Below are 25,367 nucleotides of genomic sequence, written 5' to 3'. Positions count from 1 at the left end.
AAAAAAGCATCTCCATCTTCTTTATTATGTCAGTCCGTGAAAATTCGACTGCACTCAGATGTTATCTGAGTGTGGTTCGACTTTTTCATGGGCTCGTAAACTTGAATGGGTGAGTAATAGTGATGAGCTATTATACTCGTTTCTCGGTTTTCCAGAGCATGCTCGGGTGACCTCCGAGTATTTATGACTGCTCGGAGATTTAGTTTTCATTCCGGCAGCTGAATGATTTACAGTTACTAGCCAGGCTGAGTACATTTGGGGGTTGCCTGGTTGCTAGGGAATATATAGCACAGCCCACATAGTATATAACACTGCCCACGCAGTATATAACACTGCCCACGCAGTATATAACACTGCCCACGCAGTATATAGCAGCCACGTAGTATATAGCACAGCCCATGCAGTATATAACAGTGGCCACGTAATATATAGCACAGCCCACTCAGTATATAACACTGCCTATGTAGTATATAGCAGCCACGCAGTATCTAACACAGCCCACGTAGTATACAGCAGTGTGGGCACCATATCCCTGTTAAAAAAAAAATTAAAATAAAAAATAGTTATATACTCACACCCTGAGATCCAGCGAAGCTCCGGCGATACGCGCTCGGCTGCCGCCATCTTCAGTTCCCAGGATGCATTGCGAAATGGCGGCAGGCGCGAGCGCATCGTCGGACGACGGAGGGTGAGAATAGCAGGTTTTTTTTAATTATTATTATTTTTAACATTAGATCTTTTTACTATTGATGCCGCATAGGCATCATGAATAGTAAAAAGTTGGGGACACACAGGGTTAATAGCGGCGGTTACGGAGTGCGTTACCCGTGGCATAACGCGGTCCATTACCGCCGGCATTAACCCTGTGTGAGCGGTGACTGGGGGTGGGGAGTATGCAGGCGCCGGGCACTGACTGCGGGGAGTAAGGAGTGGCCATTTTCCTGCCGGACTGTGCCCATCGCTGATTGGTCGTGGCTGTTTTGCCGCGACCAATCAGCGACTTGGATTTCCATGACAGAGGCCACGACCAATGAATATCCGTGACAGACAGACAGAAGGACAGACAGAAAGACGGAAGTGACCCTTAGACAATTATGTAGTAGATTCTATGGTACGGTTTCAAAGAAAGTACACCAGTCTCATCAGGCATACCATCTATATAATTAAAAATGTATACACTTCACATTTTGAACCTTGTGATAGAGCCACGCTCAGTTTGGAACGAAGAAGATCTTCGCTAGCTCTCATAAGAGTGATAATCAGTCACACGGTCTTACACAACTCAAAAATTCACTTGCTTGGGTTAATGCTCATGGCTTTCAGCACTAATAATTTTCCAATGCAAGAAACTTAAAGATCAAACATTGATTTAAAGGCAATATGTGGGTATACTCTGGGGTATGTGCACACATCTTTTTATTATGGATTTTGCCCACCAGGAACCCACCTGAAAAATTGCTCAATAAATGTTAAGAATGAATAGATGCACTGAAATATCAAAAAGACGTTGCTATGTGTTCATTCTTTTTCAGCTTCCTTTAACAGCTTCAGGCTGTGAAAGCTATGACGCGACTAAAAGAAGCGACCGATAAAATCTTCTGGTGGTTTCGATTACAAAAATGACACAAAGGATGACAAAGAATGCGAGTCTTCCTATATCAAAAGCTCAGTGTCTGGAAGATGCCGAGCGGACATGCACCTAATGGACCGCAGAGATCCTGGATTTGTATCTCTTGGGAGGTGGAGGACACAGACACCTGAAGGCATCTGCCACTTCTTTATGGCTGCTCCGATTAGTCTAGTGCAAAACACAAGTCTGGTGGGTGAAGACAAACATGAGCAAATGTTCATACACAAAATTGTGGACAACACGCCTAAAAGATTCCACCGGTATGAAAATATCAGTGAAACCAGTGGTGTAAAGTACCGTACATGAAAGGGGGAAATACTCACCCGAATACGCTTCACCATGAAGCTAATGTTTCGAATCCCCATGAAATCTGTTGATTGATAAATTGTATCAATTGCTTTCACATGGCTGGATATCTGCAAAATGGGAAACAAATATTGTATTCATTTTACACAATTAAATGGCAAAAGCATAGCTGCTTAGGAAGGAAAAACGACGGTAAAGCTCGTAGAGTTGAAATATTTACAAACACGTATAGCAAAGATTAGATTGGGAGAGAGTCACATCTTGCAGCCTTTGGAGAGAAAAAAGAAAGAAATAGAATTTCTAATTAACACAGACATCTACATGGAACGTTAAGGGACAATTTGTGGGTAGGTTTTCTGCTTTATTCTACTTCTTAGCTTTGATCTTATTTTGAAGCTGAGCCATGTACATGACTTTGTATAAGTAGCCACTCCAGAAACTATTTGCAGACATGTTTCGGGGTGTTTCCCCTTCCTCAGTGTAAAGCAGGAGATCTGACTTGGCAAGGTGAGAGGCACCAAACAGGGCGTCTAAGGTAGAAAAGAATGCCAAAATGGCGTAAGGAGACTTTTGGTCTGATGTTCTGCAGTCGTCTGCCAAAGATGGTCCTAATCAAGAGGAAATTACCGAAACTCTTAGTCCTCTGCAGTGTAAAGGTACCGTCACAACGATTTCTTTAACGATATCGTTGCTTATGTGACGTAGCAACGATATCGTTAACGAAATCGTTATGCGTGACAGCGACCAATGATCAGGCCCCTGCTGGGAGATCGTTGGTCGCTGGGAATGATCAGGACCTTTTTTTTTGGTCGCTGATCACCCGCTGTCATCGCTGAATCGGCGTGCGTGACGCCGATCCAGCGATGTGTTCACTGGTAACCAGGGTAAACATCAGGTTACTAAGCGCAGGGCCGCGCTTAGTACCCGATATTTACCCTGGTTACCATTGTAAATGTAAAAAAAAAGAAAAACAGTACAGCTGTGTGACAGCTCTCCAGTGACCACGGCCAGGTCGTATCGCTGGTCGTGATCATTGGTAAATCGTTTAGTGTAATGGTACCTTTAGACAGACCAGTTCACGATCAATAAGAACATGCTGCGCACAAGGATGAATACAACTACCGTATATTTCCTCTTATTTTTAGATTCAGTGTGCCTTTGAGAAAAATAAATAGGAATATTTCCCACTAACTGTGGGGTCAGTGGGTATCTACAGTACTATGCATATCCTGCAGTAGTCTATAGACTGAGTTACGATCTCTCGCAACAAATGTTAGGAATTCTGGAGTTTTCACATTAGTCAATGGCTCCGAAATATCATTGGGGGAATGTTCTGGTTTGGCCCTTCTGAATTATTCTGACTGTTGCAGTCTCTTTTGGAATGCCACGAATACACACAATGTATCTTCAGAAAGACCTAGGCTTTGAAAACATTATTTGGCAGAAGCCTGATCTTTCCCAAGGAAAGACTATAACATAGTTAAGTATCACTGAAACCGTTCAGGGTTTAAAAGGATATTTGTCCCGCATATAAATTGCCCCCTCTAAATCCATGGTAAAGCGCGGAGTCGGTTCAGGCAATACTTAAAAGGAGGATCCATGATGCTGAAAAGGACTTAATGTTCTACGTTCCTTTACAAGATCCATCCTCGCTTTACGGCTGCCACTTTGAATTTAGCGTTAAGTGTTAGGATGAAGCATAACAGTATTATTTTATGAGACTTTCACCCTAAGGACTTCCAATCCGAAATGTTCCTGAGACTTTTTCCATTTCCATTGTATGGCTGGAAGGAGACATGATGAATTCAACACACAGAGCGAAGAAAGGAAAAAGGACAAAACAGAAATTCACACTTTCCAATACAAATTACCAGTGAGGAGCGAAGCACTGGACTGAGCCATTATGGTAATGATATCTCCGGAGACCCAGGCTGCAGACACACTAAAGGTACCGTCACACTAGACGATATCGCTAGCGATCCGTGACGTTGCAGCGTCCTCGCTAGCGATATCGTCCAGTGTGACAGGCAGCAGCGATCAGGCCCCTGCTGTGCTGTCGCTGGTCAGGGAAGAAAGTCCAGAACTTTATTTGGTCGCTGGACTCCCCGCAGACATCGCTGAATCGGCGTGTGTGACGCCGATTCAGCGATGTCTTCACTGGTAACCAGGGTAAACATCGGGTAACTAAGCACAGGGCCGCGCTTAGTAACCCGATGTTTACCCTGGTTACCATCCTAAAAGTAAAAAAAAACAAACACTACATACTTACCTACAGCCGTCTGTCCTCCAGCGCTGTGCTCTGCACTCCTCCTGCTCTGGCTGTGAGCGTCGGTCAGCCGGAAAGCAGAGCGGTGACGTCACCGCTCTGCTTTCCGGCCGCTGTGCTCACAGCCAGTGCAGGAGGAGTGCAGAGCGCAGCGCTGGAGGACAGACGGCTGTAGGTAAGTATGTAGTGTTTGTTTTTTTTTACTTTTAGGATGGTAACCAGGGTAAACATCGGGTTACTAAGCGCGGTGCTGCGCTTAAGTACCCGATGTTTACCCTGGTTACCGGCATTGTTGGTCGCTGGAGAGCGGTCTGTGTGACAGCTCTCCAGCGACCAAACAGTCGGAGACATTACAACTTTCTGCACTTGTGGAGAGTCGGATCAGGGGAGCGCAAGACAAGAAGAAAAGGAAGATTAAAAAGAGGTTAAAAGAAATATCCTATCTAGGGTAAGGAGGATACAAAGGATGGGAACAAGGTGTCGGATTCGCCAGTGAAGCCTGGCAACTGTCTAATTCTAGGAGATAAGATACTCCAGATAAAGGCGCCAGTCAATGAAACTTTATACACAGCACAAGGAGAAAAGCAGCTTTTATTAACCTTGGGTTTTCTCTTCAGTCAGCAAAGTCGTTTCTAATTTACATTATACCAAAAAAAATCCTGCACATGAAAGGGAATCAGGTTTTGATATGCAATCTGAGGACAGCAGGATATAGGGGTTAAAACACTGAATTCAACTTTGTGGCACTTATCAAGCTGTGTGCGTTTACTTACAGTGAAGGTTTTATCACTAGGACATTATCATTATTTAGACTAGCTGGCAGGAGCTTGCTAGTCCAACTCTGCCCCTCCTGTGATAAGCAGCTCACCATCAATATACTATGAACACAAAAAGCGGTGGTCTGGGCAGGATTAGCTTATTCAGCTCTGCTACATGTAGCTTCTAAATAAACTGACTGTCGCAATTGCTGCTAAGTTATATATCACTGGATTCAGGGTCTCTTTGCCAGCATCAGGCAGCTCTCAGATGAAGTAGCAAAAACCCACTGACAGACTCCCATTAATGGCCTCGGATTGGCATACACGGCAGAAAAAGCTCTCGACGCATACCTCCGTCAGATATGGAGAATATTCACAACACATGCAAACAATAAAGAAACTCCGTATTATGCAAAAATGAACCCGAATCAAATCACTACTTATCCAGATACATATATTAGACAAATCAATCTTCCCAGATCATTGTTCACGGTATATTATATAAAGGAAAAACACACACTACACCATAGACATGTAGAATATGAGGTTCATATGTCTCCAGATAGCATTTTATCTGCTTAATTTTTACAAAACTCCAATTTGCTTTTTATTGCTATGTTGCCACATGCAGATACACATAATGAAAATTCCCAATACCGTCTCATTACCACAATGTTCTGCAATAATACCATTTTGATAACTGTACCCGATGGACAAATAACACAACTATACTAAATGTACACTAATATCGCAGGGCAAAATGTTTTCCTGAGCGGATACCTTTTATCTACTGTATGTAAAAAGAAAAAAATCTGAATGAATCCAGTTGTCACATACTGGCTACTAGAGCAGTCCTAATAGATTGACGTCCTATCGTCTGCAGCTCAGTTTTCAGAATGGGACAAAAGACTCTTCTCACCATTATTATTGGGGGAATGAGTTTAGGACATAACACCTCCACCAGTTGCAGGGGAAGGAATAAAAGAAACTATATATATATATATACCCCCTGAAAATCCTGAACCAATCCTGCAACTAGAGAGCACTGCAGCTGATCTGAAACAGAAGATCTTCGATAAACTAAACACCATCAATACCAGAGATGGACTGCCAAAGCTCAGCAAAGTACCACCACCAGACAGTATGCTAGAAGATGCACCCCCATAACTCAAACTAATAAACTGATCTATGTTACTGCCCAGTAATCATGGAAATGCTAGGCTATACATCCAGCAAGAGCAGAAGTATGCACCCCCTTGGAAAAGAAGACATCCATCCAACTACTGCCCAATAAGCTGCCTTACAACAACATGGAAACTCCTGTCAGGCATCATAGCCACCAAGCTACGGAACCATATGAACCAGTACATGAATTCAGCTCAGAAAGGCATTGGGACCAACACCTAAGCACCAGCTCCTAGTAGATAGAGCAGTCGCTCAAGATTCAAGATCCAGATAGACCAAGCTCAGCACAGCCTGGATTGACTACAGGAAAGCCTATGACTCGAGGCCACACACATGGATCTGTGAATGCTTGGCTCTCTACAACGTCAACAGGAAATGAAGAACCTTCCTCAGAAACTCAATGAGGCTATGGAGACCAACATCGGAAGTCAACTCAAGACAGCTAGCACAAGTGACCATCAAATGCGGCATATACCAAGATGATGCACTGTCCCCATTGCTGTTCTGCCTAAGCTTGAACCCCACAGTCAGATAATTACAGAGTCTGGCAATGGATACAAGCTCAAGAGTGGACACACCATCAGCCACCTCCTCTACATAGATGACATCAAGCTTTATGAGGAAAATCGAACGAGACATTAATTCATGGATCCACATGACCAGGATCTACAATGAAGACATCGGGATGTCCTTTGGAATGGAGAAGTACGGCCGGTTGGTAATAAAGAGAGGCAAGGTAGTCAAGACTGATGGAGTGGAATTACCAGCAGTGCACATAGCATCCCACAGGAATATGGTAACCATGATGAGACATGGAAAGCATCAACATCCAAATGCAATCAAAGGGTAAGACAGGTCCTGAAGAGCCAGCTCAATAGGAAGAATAAAATCCACGCCATCAATACATATGTCCGGCCAATTATGAGATACCCTGTTGGCATACTGTGATGGCCCAAAGAAGAGATGGAAGCTGCAGATGTGAAGACACGAAAGCTCCTCACAATGCATGGAGGTCTCCACCCTAACGTTAACACCCAAAGATTGTATACTAACAAAAATGAGAGTGGGTGAGGCTTGATAAGCATCTAAACCGCCATCACAGATGAAACAAGGAGTATCCAGGAATACATCAGAAAAATGGCACCAAAAGATGAGATGCTGAGAGAAAGCCTAAGGTAGCAACAACAACAGATCTGGAAGGAAAATCAGGAACATGAAGCACCATGGCAAGACAAGCTGCCGCATGGGATGTATCATCAACAGATAATGGAGGTGGCTGACATGAAAAAATCCTACCAATGGCTGGAGAAAGCTGGACTCCAAGATAGAACAGAGGCACTAATCATAGCGGCACAAGAGCAAGCAGTAAGTCCCAGATCCATAGAAGCAGGAATCTACCACACAAGACAAGACCTGAGGTGCAGACTATGCAAAGAAACCTCAGAAACAGTACAACACATAGTGGCAGGATGCAAAATGCAAGCTGGAACAGCGTATACTCAACGCCACAACCAAGTAGTGGGAATTGTATACAGGAACATCTGCACAGCATATGGGCCAAGTCCCCCTAAGTCCATGTGGGAGATCCCAGAAAAAGTGGTGGAGAATAAAAGGGCTAAAATCCTGTGGGACATCAAAATCCAGATGGATTAGCAGGTGTTGGCTAACCAACCAGACATTGTGATAGTAGACAAGGATCAGAAAACACCAATGGTAATAGATGTGGCAGTGCCAAGTGACGGCAACATCAGAAAGAAGGAATATGAGAATCTGGAGAAATACCAGGGCCTCAATGAAGAACTGGAGAAGATGTGGAAGGTGAAGGCAACAGTGATTCCAGTGGTGACAGAAGCACTTGGAGCAGTGACCCCTAAGCTGGGAAAATGGCTACAACAGATCACAGGAGTAACATCTGAACTCTGTCCAGAAAGCTGGGAACAACTAAGATCCTGAGCAGAACCCTCAAGCTCCCAGGCCTGAGGTAGAAGACTTGAGAATCAGAAAGGACAAAAAAAAAAAACACCACCATTGGGAGTGAGAAGGAAGTTTTTTAATATTAAATGTATTGAAACTTCTTGTAAAAATCATCAACAAGATATGAATGCTGAAAAGGTGTCGTCCCTCCAGGATAAGCAGAAATATTGAATTTTAAATGATATACTTTTTTAGGATATTGGACTGTGCACTTGTTAATCCTTAGAACAGGCTTTGTGTATATTCGGATGATACATTTGCGCTGGATGAGCACAATTCTATTATAGATTAGATGCTTTTTTTTTTACTACACGGTGAGCAGACACTGTTTTTGTACGGCTGGAGATGTAGTTAAAACAAAGCTAATATAAAAAGGTCTGCATATTTAAACAATAAACCAAGTACCGTATATACTAGAGTATAAGCCAAGAATTTCAGCCAATTTTTTTAGGCTGAAATTGCCCCTCTCGGCCTATACTCGAGTCATACCCAGGGGTTGGCAGGGGAGGGGGAGCGGCAGCTGTCTAATAATACTCACCTGTTCCTGGCGCGGTCCCTGCAGGTCCCTGGTTCTCCGGGCACTGACAGCTCATTACAGTAATGAATATGGACCAGACTTAACTCCCATACGGGTGGAGCCGCATATTCATTACTGTAATGAGCGGTACCATGTGACCGCTCACTACAGGAAGAAGCTGCCGGCACCCGGAGAACCAGGGACCTGCAGGGACCGCGCCAGGAGCAGGTGAGTATAACGGGGGGCATATTCACCTGTCCCACCATCGGCACCGCTGTGTTTTCTGCGTCCTCTGCAGTGACGCTCAGGTCAGAGGGCGCGATGACGCGATTAGTGTGCGCGCCGCCCTCTGCCTGAACAGTCGGTGCAGAGGACGAGGAAGACACAGCGGTGCTGATGGTGGAACGGGAAAGGTGAGTATAGCAAGTGCTGGGGGCCTGAGCGACAAGAGGTGAGTTTGTGATTTTTTATTTTTTTTTATCGCAGCAACAGCATATGGGGCAAATAGCTCTATGGAGCATCTTATGGGGCTATGTGCAGCATTATATGGGGCAAATATCTCTATGGAGCATCTTATGGGGCTATGTGCAGCATTATATGGGGCAAATATCTCTATGGAGCATCTTATGGGGCCATGTGCAGCATTATATGGGGCAAATATTTCTATGGAGCATCTTATGGGGCCATGTGCAGCATTATACGGGGGCAAATATTTCTATGGCACATCTTATGGGGCCATGTGCAGCATTATATGGTGCAAATATCTCTATGGAGCATCTTCTGGGGCCCATGTGCAGTATTATACGGTGCAAATATCTCAATGGAGCATCTTATGGGGCCATGAGCAGCGTTCTATGGGGCAAATATCTCTATGGAGCATCTTATGGGGCCATGTGCAGCGTTATATGGGGCAAATGTGTCTATCGAGCATCTTATGGGGCCATAATCAGCATTTGTGCAGCATTATATGGGGCAAATGTGTCTATGGAGCATCTTATGGGGCCATAATCAGCATTTGTGCAGCATTATATGGGGCAAATATCTGTATGGAGCATCTTATGGGGTCATAATAAACATTTGTGCAGCATTATATGGGGCAAATATCTCTATGGAGCATCTTATGGGGCTATGTGCAGCATTATATGGGGCAAATATCTCTATGGAGCATCTTATGGGGCCATGTGCAGCATTATATGGGGCAAATATTTCTATGGAGCATCTTATGGGGCCATGTGCAGCATTATACGGGGGCAAATATTTCTATGGCACATCTTATGGGGCCATGTGCAGCATTATATGGTGCAAATATCTCTATGGAGCATCTTCTGGGGCCCATGTGCAGTATTATACGGTGCAAATATCTCAATGGAGCATCTTATGGGGCCATGAGCAGCGTTCTATGGGGCAAATATCTCTATGGAGCATCTTATGGGGCCATGTGCAGCGTTATATGGGGCAAATGTGTCTATCGAGCATCTTATGGGGCCATAATCAGCATTTGTGCAGCATTATATGGGGCAAATGTGTCTATGGAGCATCTTATGGGGCCATAATCAGCATTTGTGCAGCATTATATGGGGCAAATATCTGTATGGAGCATCTTATGGGGTCATAATAAACATTTGTGCAGCATTATATGGGGCATATTTTAATATGGAGCATTATAAGGGGCCCATCATGAACTGTATGGAGCATTATATGGGGCTCCTGATTCAATATGGATATTCAAAAACACAACCTACTGATGACTCAATTAATTTTACTTTTATTGGTACCTATTTTTATTTTTGACATTTACCGGTAGCTGCTGCATTTCCCACCCTAGGCTTATACTCGTGTCATTAAGTTTTCCCATAGGGGTCTCGGCTTATACTCGAGTATATACGGTAAGTTAAATACGTGTATTATAGAGCTTTGTTTTCTTTGAATATCCATAGAGGAGTGAAAAATAAAGCTCATAAAATGGCACTACAAATGCCTAAAAATAGGTGTTAAAATATAAAATTTATTTCAAAACGATCACGCATCATGGAAAGCCAAACACTTTGCACGTAGCCCAGCAATCTCAGCATGCAAGGGATGTTACCTGGGCAATCACGGCTTCCCTCGTCTCTCCATATCTCCTGTAGAACAGATGGTCAGTCTGGATGTAGAGCTGGCAGGTATTTTTCTCTGCCTGTGCTGCTCGTCTCTTCCTAAGGATGACTGGACCAGCCTCTTCATGTTCGTCTAAGTGTTCCTAATAGCGGTCACAAATAAAATCAGACGACTTACTATCACAGTATGAAGGAGAGAACATAATCAGAACTCGGGAGCTAGCTGCAATGTAATAACATCTAGAAGCAAAAGCACACAACAGTGTACGTGAATAATATGCCTTATTTTAAAGGGATATTGGCAGCAGGCTCTTGCCATTTAATCTGACAGAAGCATAATGTAAGGGCAGAGAGCCTGATTGTAGGGATGTGTCACTTATAGGGCTGCCTACTGGAGTTTCAATACGATCAGTGTTTTATCAGAAGGAGATTATCATTGCCCAACTAGGTATCTCTCAGAAGCCAGACCAGCTAACCTGTGTAAACCCGCCTCCATCCACTGATTGGCTACTTCCTGTCTGCACTATGCATAGGCAGAAAGCTGCCAATCAGGAGTGTGGGCGGGTTATACAGGACTGAGCACTCTGACCACTGCTACATCTACAACAGAGAAAACAGGGATTTTATCAAAACAGTCTAAGCAATTTATCAAGTGACATCGCTGGGATTGGGGTCTTGGTCCCTACATCATGCAGCTCTCAGATTCCATGACCAGAACCTGCTGATAGATTTCATTTAACAAACACATTAAAACGTTTTATTGACCGCTATTGGATGCGTGTGGATTCGTTTAAAGAGGTCGTACAGTGTACAATGGCAGGTCTGCTGGAACTGTGTGACTGCAGACTTATGAATCCCCTAGTGTGCGCTGCGAGGATTCGCCGCTTTCTGAGCCAGGAACGGCAGTGATGTATGTGTTACACATTCTCCAGGCCAGAACCGGACTAACGTGCTCTGTACAATTGTATGGCGCGAGGCCGTGCCCTGTGATGCAGCCATGATGCTCTATACAATTGTATGGAGGAAGGACATGCCCATTAGTCGGGTTCTGCCCGTATGTATGAGTATGTATACCACATACATACGCTCCGTTCTCGGGTCTGGAACTGCCACATGCCTGCATCGTGCGTGCACTGGGGGGATTCATAGGCGAGTCGTCACACAGAAGGATCGCAGGCTTATTTTAGACCGGACAACACCTTCAACAGCAGAAAGTTAAGCAAAGTGCCAAGTTATAACAGAGCTCTTACCTGTTTGCTCGGTTCACTTTGAGACGACATCTGATACATTTTCATCCTTTCAAACACGGAGTGATCGGCACATCCCCCCTGAGCTCCATATTTATGAGGATATTCTGCAAAACGGAAATTCAAGAAGGTTACACAAACCGCGCACGTCTGACAACATTTGACAAGGAAAACAACAGATAATCCCAAATTGCTTTCGGAGTGAAAGGTCTTACTAGCTAAAAGAGCAGATGGCAAATAATTTCACATATAAAAGTAATATATGTCTTATAGACAAGCAGAAACTCCCGAATGTCTCATTTATAGTCTAAATTAAAGCACCGACTGGGTCAGAGGTTTGCGCCATGTGGTCCAGTGTCGAGCACTTTATATGGAAATACATCCATACTAAAACCAATTGTTTGGGGCTTTTTAATCAGTGAAATGCAAGTAACGCCTCCGTCTCGGAGATCTGTACCTTGTCTACATCTCATGGCCAGCAGAGGCGAGTGGAATACTGGGGAAAGTCTGAAGTGCCCCTTCCCCGCGGCACGCTGATCCAGTCCACACTGGCGGAAGGCAAGGCAAGCGATGGTGCGTCCGCCAGTTCGGAGAGTACAAATGGGCACCCATCTCAGAGGTGGGAGAGGCGGCAGAAGGGAGCACATTATATACGGTGACTGTACGTTAGAATTGTGTAGGCACACGGCATAGGAGGGAACTACTTTAAATGAGCCCAGTCATTAGGGAGATAAAATTAGGTCAACCGGTCGCACTAAAATGAGCAGGGTCCGCTCAGCTGTACAAAGTCTCATTTCTTCTTAGCATCTCATCAAAAGCCTCTTCTGCACCGCTAACATGGAATCATTTTTCTTCATGAGGCTTTCTCCAACAACCACCAAGCTGTTAAAAAAAGGGGCAGTCTCACAGGCAGCCGCTAATATATTAGAAAGGGTTGTCTCATGAAGACGACCACTAAAGCAATAAGATGACGGCTGCTCATCAGTGGATCTGGTGTGTCAGTACTCGGGCAATGAGAACCCGCGTGTGCCTACACATATTAGCCAGCCAGAACGCTCCTCTCCACTGCTGCTGCCGCCGGACACTTGCACGGTTACTTCTCATTTCCTTTTACCGATGCAGTTCGCGTTACTGACAAAGATCCATTTTTAGGACCGAAACGTCTGATGTTTTGCATTGACAGCACAAATAAGTATCTACTGTTTTCACATCCGAGTGCCAAGTTTACTTTACATACTTAAAGGCATAGATTCCTACCAGGGCACAGATTACGGGCGTGCCGTGCTCTACTACAACACCAAATTAATATTCACCCTTTCCCCTAATCCTAACCACCCCCAGCACCAGCGTCACTGATTGGATGCAGTCACACTGCCATACTACTCGCCCGAGGATAAAAGTTACAGATTCTGAAAGGTCTGCACAAGCCCTATTTCAGGATATTATTAGTAGGTTATGTAAGAATCACCTGACGGATTCCCTAACATTTTTCATTTATCAGATGCATGCAACTATTTTTTTTTTCCCAGAAGATTTTAAGTTCAAAGTCATAAAATAAATGTCTCACAGACTGACCACAAGTTACAGGAATTCTTCACATGAGCCTAAGGGTAAGTTCACACAGGATGTTTTTGCTGAGTTTTTTGCTGTGTTTTTTATGCCAATTTTCAGCTGCTTTTTACAGTACCAGCAAAGCCTATGAGATATCAGAAATCTCATGCACTCACATTGGTTTTTTGTGTGATCAGTATTTTGTGCTTTGCTGCATTTTTTGGACATAGAGCATGTCACTTCTTTCTGCGTTTTTGCTGTTTTTTCACCCATTGACTTGAATGGGTGTTGAAAAAACGCAGCAAAAACGCAAGTATTATTTGCTGTGTTTTTTGCTGCTGAAAATCCAAGGACATTAGCATGGACAAAGAGAAAAAAAACGCACCAAAAAACGCACCTAAGCATATGTTTTTGATGCAGCTTCTTTCCTGCCGAGATGATCAGGTTTTGCTGCAGAAAAAAAAAAGCAGCAAAAACGCCCTATGTGAATTTACCCTAAAAGCTATTGCAGATTGAGATTATTTATTATGTTCTAAAGATCATGGAGGTTGAAGGGCATGGAAAGTAATTTCATATCAATGTCTTCAACTCATCTTGGAAGAGCTCTGCCTGTCACCCCTTTGTGCATAATAATAAAAGTAGAAATCCCCAAACAGTTCACCAGATTTCCGCTTTTAAATTCTTTTTACGCTTTAATTTTCCTTTCTCCTAGAAGGCACATGTAGGCTATGTGCACAGGGTGTGAATTTGCCTGCGGATCCGCAGCAGTTTTCTATACTTTTTACAGTACCATGTAAACCTTTGGAAAACCAAATCCGCAGTGCCCATGGTGCTGAAAATACCACACAAAAACGGTGCGGTTTATTTTACGCAGCATGTCAATTGTTTGTGCGGATTCTGAAGCGTTTTGCACCTGCCTCTCAATAAGAATCCACAGGTGAAATCCGCACAAAAACACAGGAAATCCGCGGTAAAACGGTGCGGAAAAATCCACACACGAATCCGCAGCATGGGCACATAGCCGTACTTGGCTTCCGAGTATGTTCTGCAGTGGTCTAATTTACTTGAAAACTGATCTGACACTTAAGGTACAGTCACACTCAGCAACTTTACAACGAGAACGACAACGATCCGTGACGTTGCAGCGTCCTGGATAGCGATCTCGTTGTGTTTTGACACGCAGCAGCGATCTGGATCCCGCTGTAATATCGCTGGTTGGAGCTAGAAGTCCAGAACTTTATTTGGTCGTCAGGTCGGCGTGTATCGTCATGTTTGACATCAAAAGCAACGACGCCAGCAACGTTTTTACATGGAGCGAGAACGATAAGTAAGTCGCCGTTACGTCACTGGATCGCTCCTGCATCGTTCTGGAGTTGCTGTGTTTGACGTCTCTACAGTGACCTAAACAGCAACGCTCCAGCGATTTAGTTTAGGTCGGATCGTTGTCTAGATCGCTGCAGCGTTGCTGAGTGTGACGGTACCTTTAGTCTGTCTGCCAGTCTTTGTGATTGTAGGATGTAAACAGCCAAACACATGGAGCCATACTATATATTTCATCAGATTGGCAAAGTGCATGTGAGTCCACATTGTGGTGGCTACATCCCCTGGAGCCGGCCTGCCGAATTGCTTTGTGAATACATTTTATTATGCCTTTATGCACTTTACTTCCATACCTCTTGTATTACAACTTGACCATGAATTCATTATGGTAGGAGAAGCAATAATAGGCACAGCACATTATTTCTGATCATTTGGTAACTCGTCCACTGTTTTGCACTAGCACTTTTTCAGTAGGACTATTAGATGTCGCCCTCTCTTGTTAGAGTACTATTTTGTTCATTTTTTACAGTGCATTCTTTTGTATATGTTAGCCTGGCACTTAATGAGCATTTCTTCCGGAAAGATTCTGTATGTTTCGGAATGACTTCGCAGCTCTACATTTTTTTCCTCTTTTTTAATGTATGTTTATGGTCTTTACTTGAATTAATAAAGGTGTTAATTCATTTATACTCGGCATTAGTTTCCTTTCTCTTGTAGGTTTTGCTTCTCTTTTGTAAGTAATGGAGTCCAAGTAAGCTCAACTTCAATCCAATCTAAAGGTCCATTTATGGTGCTTTAAAAGGCCAAAGACTGGCAACATGCTTACAGGATGGTGGTCACAAAGGGAACCTGTCAGCCCCAGGGCCTATTAAGGTAAAAGAGCCACCTTCAGCAGCACTAAGGCTGCATGCTGTGAAGGTGGCTCTTATGTTTAGTATCCCTAGGAATGCTGAAATAATCAATAATTTTATAAATTTTGCGCCATACCTGTATTGTATCAGGGAGGTATGATTTCTCCCTGACTCAAGCGCCTCGCAGCCGTCCATCATCCCACCGGGCGCCGCCTCCTCTCTGTCTTGTGCTGTCTCCGGCGCCTGCGCTTTGCAATTATTTCTCGGGCATGCACCGTGAGCGCTGCCATGGAACTTACATCAAGTGATGTAAGGAGATCGCGCCTGCTGATTAACAAAGGCCACCTGTGCATCAGATACGCACTGAACCATCTGTAATACATCATTCTATGCACATAGGCGCCTATTGTTCTCAGTAGCACAAATGTTGTTTACACAGGACAATGTGCTGCAGAGAACAATCATCTATTGCTGGGATTCCCACCAATCCAGAGACAGAGGGTAGGAAATGCCGCATTGTAAGAACACTGCCTGACTGCTGCCCCACAGACTATGAATGATCAGCCACGGCTTCATATTAAGTCATTACAAAGCCCCGTGAACATTCATGATAGAATGTAACGTCCTGATCTCTGGGGGAGTCTGACAATGATGACCGCAATCATCATGTTAACACGTATCCGGTGGCTAAAGAAATAGCTGCCATCACGTCTATCTTAAAGTTCGCTCCCTGAACTTAAATATTTTGGTAGCAATCAAGGTGCAAAGATTAGTGACTGAGATTCACCCTAGTGACCAACTTTCTAGTTACCTCAATTCACATAGAAATTCGAGGCAATAGTGATGTGTGGATTTGGCTTTACATCTGTAATTTTCACACCCCGGTAATGAGAATAGAGTTTCCCTGTAGTTCCAGATGTGCTACTCCATTAGCAAAAACTAATCTAATGTCAATCACTATGAAAAGTTGCAAAACTTTTGAGTGAACGGAGATAGCGGAAAAAATGTTGCTTATTTTGGCGTTTTCACACCAGCTTCAGCCAAAACAGGGAGCACTGGGGTAGGACGGGCAACACCCACTTGCCTAATTCATGATGAGAGGTGCTGTAACACCTTAGTCTATAAATCTCACTCCGGTCTCTGACTGGAGTAAGATTTGTGTTGAGGCGCACACTAATTTTAAGACATGCCTGATTCATTAAAATGTGTGTAAATGATTCAGGACTCCAGAACGTCCGCTGGTCAAGACCGATGTGAACAACTCCGGTCTTGACAAATCAAGGCTAGTGAGGAGCGAGTATGCAAACAGGCACTCCCCACATGTATTCAGGCTGTCTAGCAGTCGCAAATTATGCAGCTGCGTCGACAAACTAAATCTCTGAGCACGCGAAATACTCAGGAGACCACCCGAGCATGCTCGGGGAAACCCGGGCAATGAGTATACTCGCTCATCAGTAATCAAGGCCTCAGTCCTTCTGTTCTTTCTCTTTCCTACTTCTCCAGCAGACATCTTTACTTCCATAAAAGGCAGCCTAACCAACCTCAGCAGAAATTTTAATGACCCCTCATTCTTTTTCCACCATTAAAGCTGGTCAACCCGTACTACCCCAGGAGAATCCGTCAGCCTCCCGCGATACCTTTAATGTTGGCTGTAAACATCAGCCCATTGCCGGCTGAAGAATATATAGTTTCCTGACTGCACGGCTCACTATAAGCGTAGAAGAACATTACAGAAGCACATTGCTTTGTCATAATAGGACGCTGACACTAATTGTGGTTGCCGCCTTGTAGCACTATAGGCATTGGTACACAGAAAAAGGTTTATTGTGGTGTGATAACCTACTTTATATATCAGTACTAGCAGACCCCTACTAACAGGCGGTAGTAAGACATGTGGTCTACTGACACATAGGTATCATGAAAAGAGCTGAAGTTCACCGTGACGTGGCTCAGGGGCTAGCCATCAGGTTGAATGACACAAAGGATTTGTCTGACAGCACGGCGTATGTCCCTGTTCTCCAATGTGTACAGGGCAAAATCAGAGACGGAGTCACCGACTAATACCGCTAACGAACATCACTGGCTGTGAAGACGGATCACTTAACCTGGGGACAGCAGTATTATTAGCTCTAATTGGGCTGCTAGCCCTGCTGACCATTCTGTCATGGCAACAGCTGATCCTCCGTGCCACAGACTTCTAAAAAAAAAAAGTGCGCCCTTTACATGCTGAATAATACTTGTACCTGAATTTGGCCTTTTTCAATTTGATGGTGACGAAAAAGCCATTAGCACTAGAGAATCATTATCAAGCAATTTAGCCAACAAAAACTATCTAATGAGCCGCAAAGCAGAATATATTACAGCCATTTCCAAACTCTAAAAACAAATCCCTGTGTACGGAGGCCGAACAAACCTTACAGGATAGAAAGAAAAGAAAGCAGGACGGGCGTATGGTTTGTGTATACAGCCTGGTTACGGGACTCTGCCAGAAGACATTGTACCATGCAGATGTTGGACTTTGCATTGAAAACCCACAGACATTTGCAGCAAAACTGTGTAGTTTGGGCCGTTTATGACAGTCAAAAAAAAAAGGCTCGAGTAAAAGTAAAATTAGTCGGTTTGGTTACATTGTCATTCCGGTGCCTGCATCCATCTGATTACGTTGTCATTCCGGTGCCTGCATCCATCTGATTACGTTGTCATTCTGGTGCCTGCATCCATCTGATTACGTTGTCATTCTGGTGCCTGCATCCATCCGGTTATGTTGTCATTCTGGTGCCTGCATCCATCTGATTACGTTGTCATTCTGGTGCCTGCATCCATCCGGTTATGTTGTCATTCTGGTGCCTGCATCCATCCGGTTATGTTGTCATTCTGGTGCCTGCATCCATCCGGTTATGTTGTCATTCTGGTGCCTGATTCCATCCGGTTACGTTGTCATTCTGGTGCCTGATTCCATCCGGTTACGTTGTCATTCTGGTGCCTGCATCCATCCGGTTACGTTGTCATTCTGGTGCCTGATTCCACCCGGTTACGTTGTCATTTTGGTGCCTTCATCCATCCGGTTACGTTGTCATTCTGGTGCCTGCATCCATCCGGTTACGTTGTCATTCTGGTGCCTGATTCCATCCGGTTACGTTGTCATTCTGGTGCCTGATTCCATCCGGTTACGTTGTCATTCTGGTGCCTGCATCCATCCGGTTACGTTGTCATTCTGGTGCCTGATTCCATCCGGTTACGTTGTCATTCTGGTGCCTGCATCCATCCGGTTACGTTGTCATTCTGGTGCCTGATTCCATCCGGTTACGTTGTCATTCTGGTGCCTACATCCATCCGGTTACGTTGTCATTCTGGTGCCTGCATCCATCCGGTTACGTTGTCATTCTGGTGCCTGATTCCATCCGGTTACGTTGTTATTCTGGTGCCTACATCCATCCGGTTACGTTGTCATTCTGGTGCCTGCATCCATTCGATTACGTTGTCATTCTGGTGCCTGCATCCATTCGATTACGTTGTCATTCCGGTGCCTGCATCAATCCGGGTACATTGTTATTCTGGTGCCTGCATCAATACGGTTATGCTGTCATTCTGGTGCCTGCATCCATCAGATTACGTTGTCATTCTGGTGCCTGCATCAATACAGTTATGTTGTCATTCTGGTGCCTGCATTTATCCGGTTATGTTGTCAATCTAGATGCGGCATCAATCCGATTACATTTTCACTAGAGTGACGTTTTCCCTAAAACTAGGGCTCCTGTGGATGCCAAAGATAAAGTTGAATATACATGTTCCCAAAAGTTTTATTTATTTTTTTAAAAGATCTTTATGGATCAAACTATGCAAAAATATAAATAATTTGACAGGTAAAAGGGGTTGTCCACCACTGGGACAACCCCTCCTTGATATGATATGGTGCCAGTACTCGTGTTCCCAGGGCTCTTGTGTAGTTATTATGACACGTGAGCCCTGCGGCCAATCAGCTATGGTGTTAATTTGATCTCCTTTGGACAAATCGAATATCAAGAGGAAGTCAGAGAGCAGCCACAGCCCTAGCTTCCAGCTGATGGTCAATACGTCTGAATGTGTGGACAGTGACGCCAGCGCTGATTTGGCACCGTGATCCAGTGTCATAAGAAATAACTGCATGATGGCCCCAGGAACGGGAGTGCCAACACCGCTGTAACAGCACCGGTACAGGAGGGGAGTATAGGTGTTTTTACTTTATCGGCGTCAAACATTCAGATCGAGGAGGCATTATCCTAGTAGTAAACAACTCCTTTAATTAGTGTGAAACGTGAATCGTACAAAAGAAAAGAAAAATTGGCCTTTAAAAGATGTATTTACATATAATAAAACAATAAAGAATATGGATTTATCTTGTATAAAATAAAGCAACATAATTTGAAACACGAAACTGTTGCATACAGCCTTAATGGAAACCTATCAACTTCTACACCCAAGGCATTTACAGTACATATCCGATTAGCCCTTAAAGAGATTAACTTGCTCATCTTTTAATGACCCCAAAGCCATGCTTCAGTAGCAAGAAAACGGGTTTTGACTTTTTGTATATATTGTGTCTGGAAGTGCATTGGGCGGTGACGATGCACTTCGCTCCTCCGCCTCTCGCTGTATTCCCTGCCTAGCGCCTCTCACCTCTAGTTGACTGACATGTCAGTGGCTCAGATACACGGCCGGGAATAGAAGCATGAGGCTGAGGGTCCGGAAGTGCATTGTCCCGTCCCAAAGCATTGCCAGACACATATACAAAGATACAAAGCGCGATTCCTCGCTGCTGAAGCATCAATTTGGGTCATACAGGGATCAACTTGCTCATCCTTTAAAGGTGATATTAAGAACCATGAATTTCTCTGGAATAAGACATCGGACAGCATATAATTTATGAAACTTTCTATGACCGGAGGCCTGTATACATGGCTCAGTAGGGTTCATCCTTCTGTCAGATTCCCGATAATGATGGCATTCCAAAAGAGTATAAGCATTCCTTTTCCTTTCTTTTTCTGTTACCATGTTTGTATTTTTTACACTACAAAAGGTCTATTAAGAGCTACTAAAATGATAAATTAATGTTATTTGTTTCTGTTAAATTTTTATAAAATGCTTTATACAACCAAATCACCTAGCCTTAAAACATTCAAGGTAAATGTGAATTGATTTGATTAGAAAATGCAGTAGAAAATCTAATAAAAACACTATGCAGTAAATTATGCTGTGTGAATTGCAGTGATAGCCTTCTATTTACAGCCAAATAGGTTTACACTGCGTTATGGCGGTACGTTTAACGGACTACGTTACACCGCTGCATAACGCGGTGTAACATAGTCCGTTAGCGCCGCCATAGACTGCAATGTCGGACGCATCGCTAGCGCACGCCCACAATGGGCGTGCGCTAGCGATGTGCCGTCATTGAGTGACGGACCCCGAGACGCGGGCTGCAGCGTTTCCGGGTCTGTCACCACTAGCCCAGATAGAGCTAGCAGATGCTCTATCTGCGCTAGCGCGAAGTAATGCCGGAAATTGCGCTAGCAGCAGCCTGTTAGCGTATGTGGTGAACGGGCTGCTGCTAACGCAATGTGAACCTTAGCGGTCTAGGGCGTATTTCCAGTCCGGCACGCTACATGCTGGTTTCCTTATCTACTAAGCACATTTCCATGGCCCACTAGTGGCTGTGTCTGATATTGCAGGTCATTCCAATTTTCCCAATCATTTCATTAGAAGGAACTTGTAGCTACTAAAACCTCTGGACACAGAGGCTACTAGTAGTATACAGCTGTGATGGCAACCAATGGAGAGGAGACGCCAGTCGGAGCACTATGGCTTGTCTGAACATCAGATATGTTAGGCTCCTATACACATTAGATTCAAGGCAAAGGGACTAGCTAGTCATCTAATGTGTATGGGGACCTCCAAACTGGTAATGTGCTGATGAGAACAATGATCTCTCATGGAGCCCAAAAGATCATTCACGCAACGAATGAGAATTCAGACTGTTTGGACTGCATGATTATCACCAAACAAACATTAATAAGAACGCCTGATCACAAGTATCGTCCAGTGTAACGATGTGTTCACATCATGTAGATTACCTGGGGCAGCCAAAAAATGGAATTCAGGCAGATCTGTAGACATTGGCTTTAATGCAGCACAGCTACTTTGCGTTTTATCTGCCCCATTTTTCAGCAGTGATCTCTTTTACGAGGCAGGCACAAAAACGTGATAGACTGCGATTTTCTGCCCCCCTCAATTTTTTGAGGTGGACTGTCAAGAATGAAGTCAGAGAGGCCACAAAGTGACTCCTTCAATAAGCTCAATGGAGCCATTTTTCAGGGTCTTAGATGGAAGCCCAGATGGAGCTACTGACGGATGACCAAAGCGTGATGTGAACGCTCTCCCAGGAGAGGAGATTTCAACACAAAACTCACTGGATACCTTTCGTGTGTAGTTTTTTGTTTTTTTAAACATTTTGTGAACTAGTAACATTAATCCTACGTATTGTGTCATGGCATACACGTGTGCAGGAGGCCACAATGCGCCATTGAGAGGAGCATGTCTACGATATAGTGTATTCCCTTACAGGCAAGGAAAATGCAGAAGCAATTTGTATGAAAAGCATTATAAAAAAAAGTGTTCACCATGCTCTGTCCAAACTGGGGAATAATCACTTTTACTCATTGACAGATTGCTGTTTATAAATATGCAGAGACCCCATCCCTGGAACAGAACCAGCGCTTACAGATGAAAAATCATTCCATATTGCAGCAGTAGTAGAAACAACGGCTAAATATAGCAGATCAATGCAATCTCCCATAAACCAAGGAGATCGTGGATGGAATTATTCGCCTTTATAGTATTTTCATGCACTGCGGTTTTGGAGATCAGAATGGCGTGCTGGAAGTCAGGATAGAAGAAAAGAAGAAATAACACGTTTATTCCTGGATACGGTTTCCTGATGCTATAATGGTAAGCTGTCACCTGCAGGCAACATGCTAAGGAGCGGAGCGGAGCAGATATATATATATATATATATATATATATATATATATATATATATACAGTGGGGCAAAAAAGTATTTAGTCAGTCAGCAATAGTGCAAGTTCCACCACTTAAAAAGATGAGAGGCGTCTGTAATTTACATCATAGGTAGACCTCAACTATGGGAGACAAACTGAGAAAAAAAAATACAGAAAATCACATTGTCTGTTTTTTTAACATTTTATTTGCATATTATGGTGGAAAATAAGTATTTGGTCAGAAACAAACAATCAAGATTTCTGGCTCTCACAGACCTGTAACTTCTTCTTTAAGAGTCTCCTCTTTCCTCCACTCATTACCTGTAGTAATGGCACCTGTTTAAACTTGTTATCAGTATAAAAAGACACCTGTGCACACCCTCAAACAGTCTGACTCCAAACTCCACTATGGTGAAGACCAAAGAGCTGTCAAAGGACACCAGAAACAAAATTGTAGCCCTGCACCAGGCTGGGAAGACTGAATCTGCAATAGCCAACCAGGTTGGAGTGAAGAAATCAACAGTGGGAGCAATAATTAGAAAATGGAAGACATACAAGACCACTGATAATCTCCCTCGATCTGGGGCTCCACGCAAAATCCCACCCCGTGGGGTCAGAATGATCACAAGAACGGTGAGCAAAACTCCCAGAACCACGCGAGGGGACCTAGTGAATGAACTGCAGAGAGCTGGGACCAATGTAACAAGGCCTACCATAAGTAACACACTACGCCACCATGGACTCAGATCCTGCAGTGCCAGACGTGTCCCACTGCTTAAGCCAGTACATGTCCGGGCCCGTCTGAAGTTTGCTAGAGAGCATTTGGATGATCCAGAGGAGTTTTGGGAGAATGTCCTATGGTCTGATGAAACCAAACTGGAACTGTTTGGTAGAAACACAACTTGTCGTGTTTGGAGGAAAAAGAATACTGAGTTGCATCCATCATACACCATACCTACTGTAAAGCATGGTGGTGGAAACATCATGCTTTGGGGCTGTTTCTCTGCAAAGGGGCCAGGATGACTGATCCGGGTACATGAAAGAATGAATGGGGCCATGTATCGTGAGATTTTGAGTGCAAACCTCCTTCCATCAGCAAGGGCATTGAAGATGAAACGTGGCTGGGTCTTTCAACATGACAATGATCCAAAGCACACCGCCAGGGCAACGAAGGAGTGGCTTCGTAAGAAGCATTTCAAGGTCCTGGAGTGGCCTAGCCAGTCTCCAGATCTCAACCCTATAGAAAACCTTTGGAGGGAGTTGAAAGTCCATGTTGCCAAGCGAAAAGCCAAAAACATCACTGCTCTAGAGGAGATCTGCATGGAGGAATGGGCCAACATACCAACAACAGTGTGTGGCAACCTTGTGGAGACTTACAGAAAACGTTTGACCTCTGTCATTGCCAACAAAGGATATATTACAAAGTATTGAGATGAAATTTTGTTTCTGACCAAATACTTATTTTCCACCATAATATGCAAATAAAATGTTAAAAAAACAGACAATGTGATTTTCTGGATTTTTTTTTCTCAGTTTGTCTCCCATAGTTGAGGTCTACCTATGATGTAAATTACAGACGCCTCTCATCTTTTTAAGTGGTGGAACTTGCACTATTGCTGACTGACTAAATACTTTTTTGCCCCACTGTGTGTATATGTATATATATATATATATATATATATATATATATATATATATATATATATATATATATATATATATATATATATATATATATATTATATATACAGTGGGGCAAAAAAGTATTTAAGCTTTTTAAGTGGTGGAACTTGCACTATTGCTGACTGACTAAATACTTTTTTGCCCCACTGTGTGTATATGTATATATATATATATATATATATATATATATATATATATATATATATATATATATATATATATATATATATATATATATATCTATATATATATTATATATACAGTGGGGCAAAAAAGTATTTAGTCAGTCAGCAATAGTGCATGTTCCACCACTTAAAAAGATGAGAGGTGTCTGTAATTTACATCATAGGTAGACCTCAACTATGGGAGACAAACTGAGAAAAAAAAATCCAGAAAATCACATTGTCTGTTTTTTTAACAATTTATTTGCATATTATGGTGGAAAATAAGTATTTGGTCAGAAAAAAACAATCAAGATTTCTGGCTCTCACAGACCTGTAACTTCTTCTTTAAGAGTCTCCTCTTTCCTCCACTCATTACCTGTAGTAATGGCACCTGTTTAAACTTGTTATAAGTATAAAAAGACACCTGTGCACACCCTCAAACACTCTGACTCCAAACTCCACTATGGTGAAGACCAAAGAGCTGTCAAAGGACACCAGAAACAAAATTGTAGCCCTGCACCAGGCTGGGAAGACTGAATCTGCAATAGCCAACCAGCTTGGAGTGCAGAAATCAACAGTGGGAGCAATAATTAGAAAATGGAAGACATACAAGACCACTGATAATCTCCCTCGATCTGGGGCTCCACGCAAAATCCCACCCCGTGGGGTCAGAATGATCACAAGAACGGTGAGCAAATATCCCAGAACCACGCGGGGGGACCTAGTGAATGAACTGCAGAGAGCTGGGACCAATGTAACAAGGCCTACCATAAGTGACACACTACGC

The 25,367-nt window shown here is 43.5% G+C and overlaps 1 protein-coding gene across 1 annotated transcript in view; it reads right to left on the bottom strand.

The window, feature by feature from the left end:
* ADAM10 (ADAM metallopeptidase domain 10) overlaps nucleotides 1-25,367 on the bottom strand; it is a 230,493-nt gene that overhangs the window by 36,982 nt on the left and 168,144 nt on the right. Inside the window, exons 5-7 of the mRNA XM_069765914.1 lie at nucleotides 11,983-12,086; nucleotides 10,723-10,875; nucleotides 1,954-2,046 (exon numbers count right to left, since the gene is read on the bottom strand). Coding sequence (XP_069622015.1) covers nucleotides 1,954-2,046; nucleotides 10,723-10,875; nucleotides 11,983-12,086 — 350 coding nt within the window. The remainder of the gene's footprint in view (nucleotides 1-1,953; nucleotides 2,047-10,722; nucleotides 10,876-11,982; nucleotides 12,087-25,367) is intronic.

Source organism: Ranitomeya imitator, chromosome 4 (assembly GCF_032444005.1).
Source record: "Ranitomeya imitator isolate aRanImi1 chromosome 4, aRanImi1.pri, whole genome shotgun sequence".
Lineage (NCBI taxonomy): Eukaryota > Metazoa > Chordata > Amphibia > Anura > Dendrobatidae > Ranitomeya > Ranitomeya imitator.
This window is presented reverse-complemented; position numbering and strand designations above follow the sequence as displayed.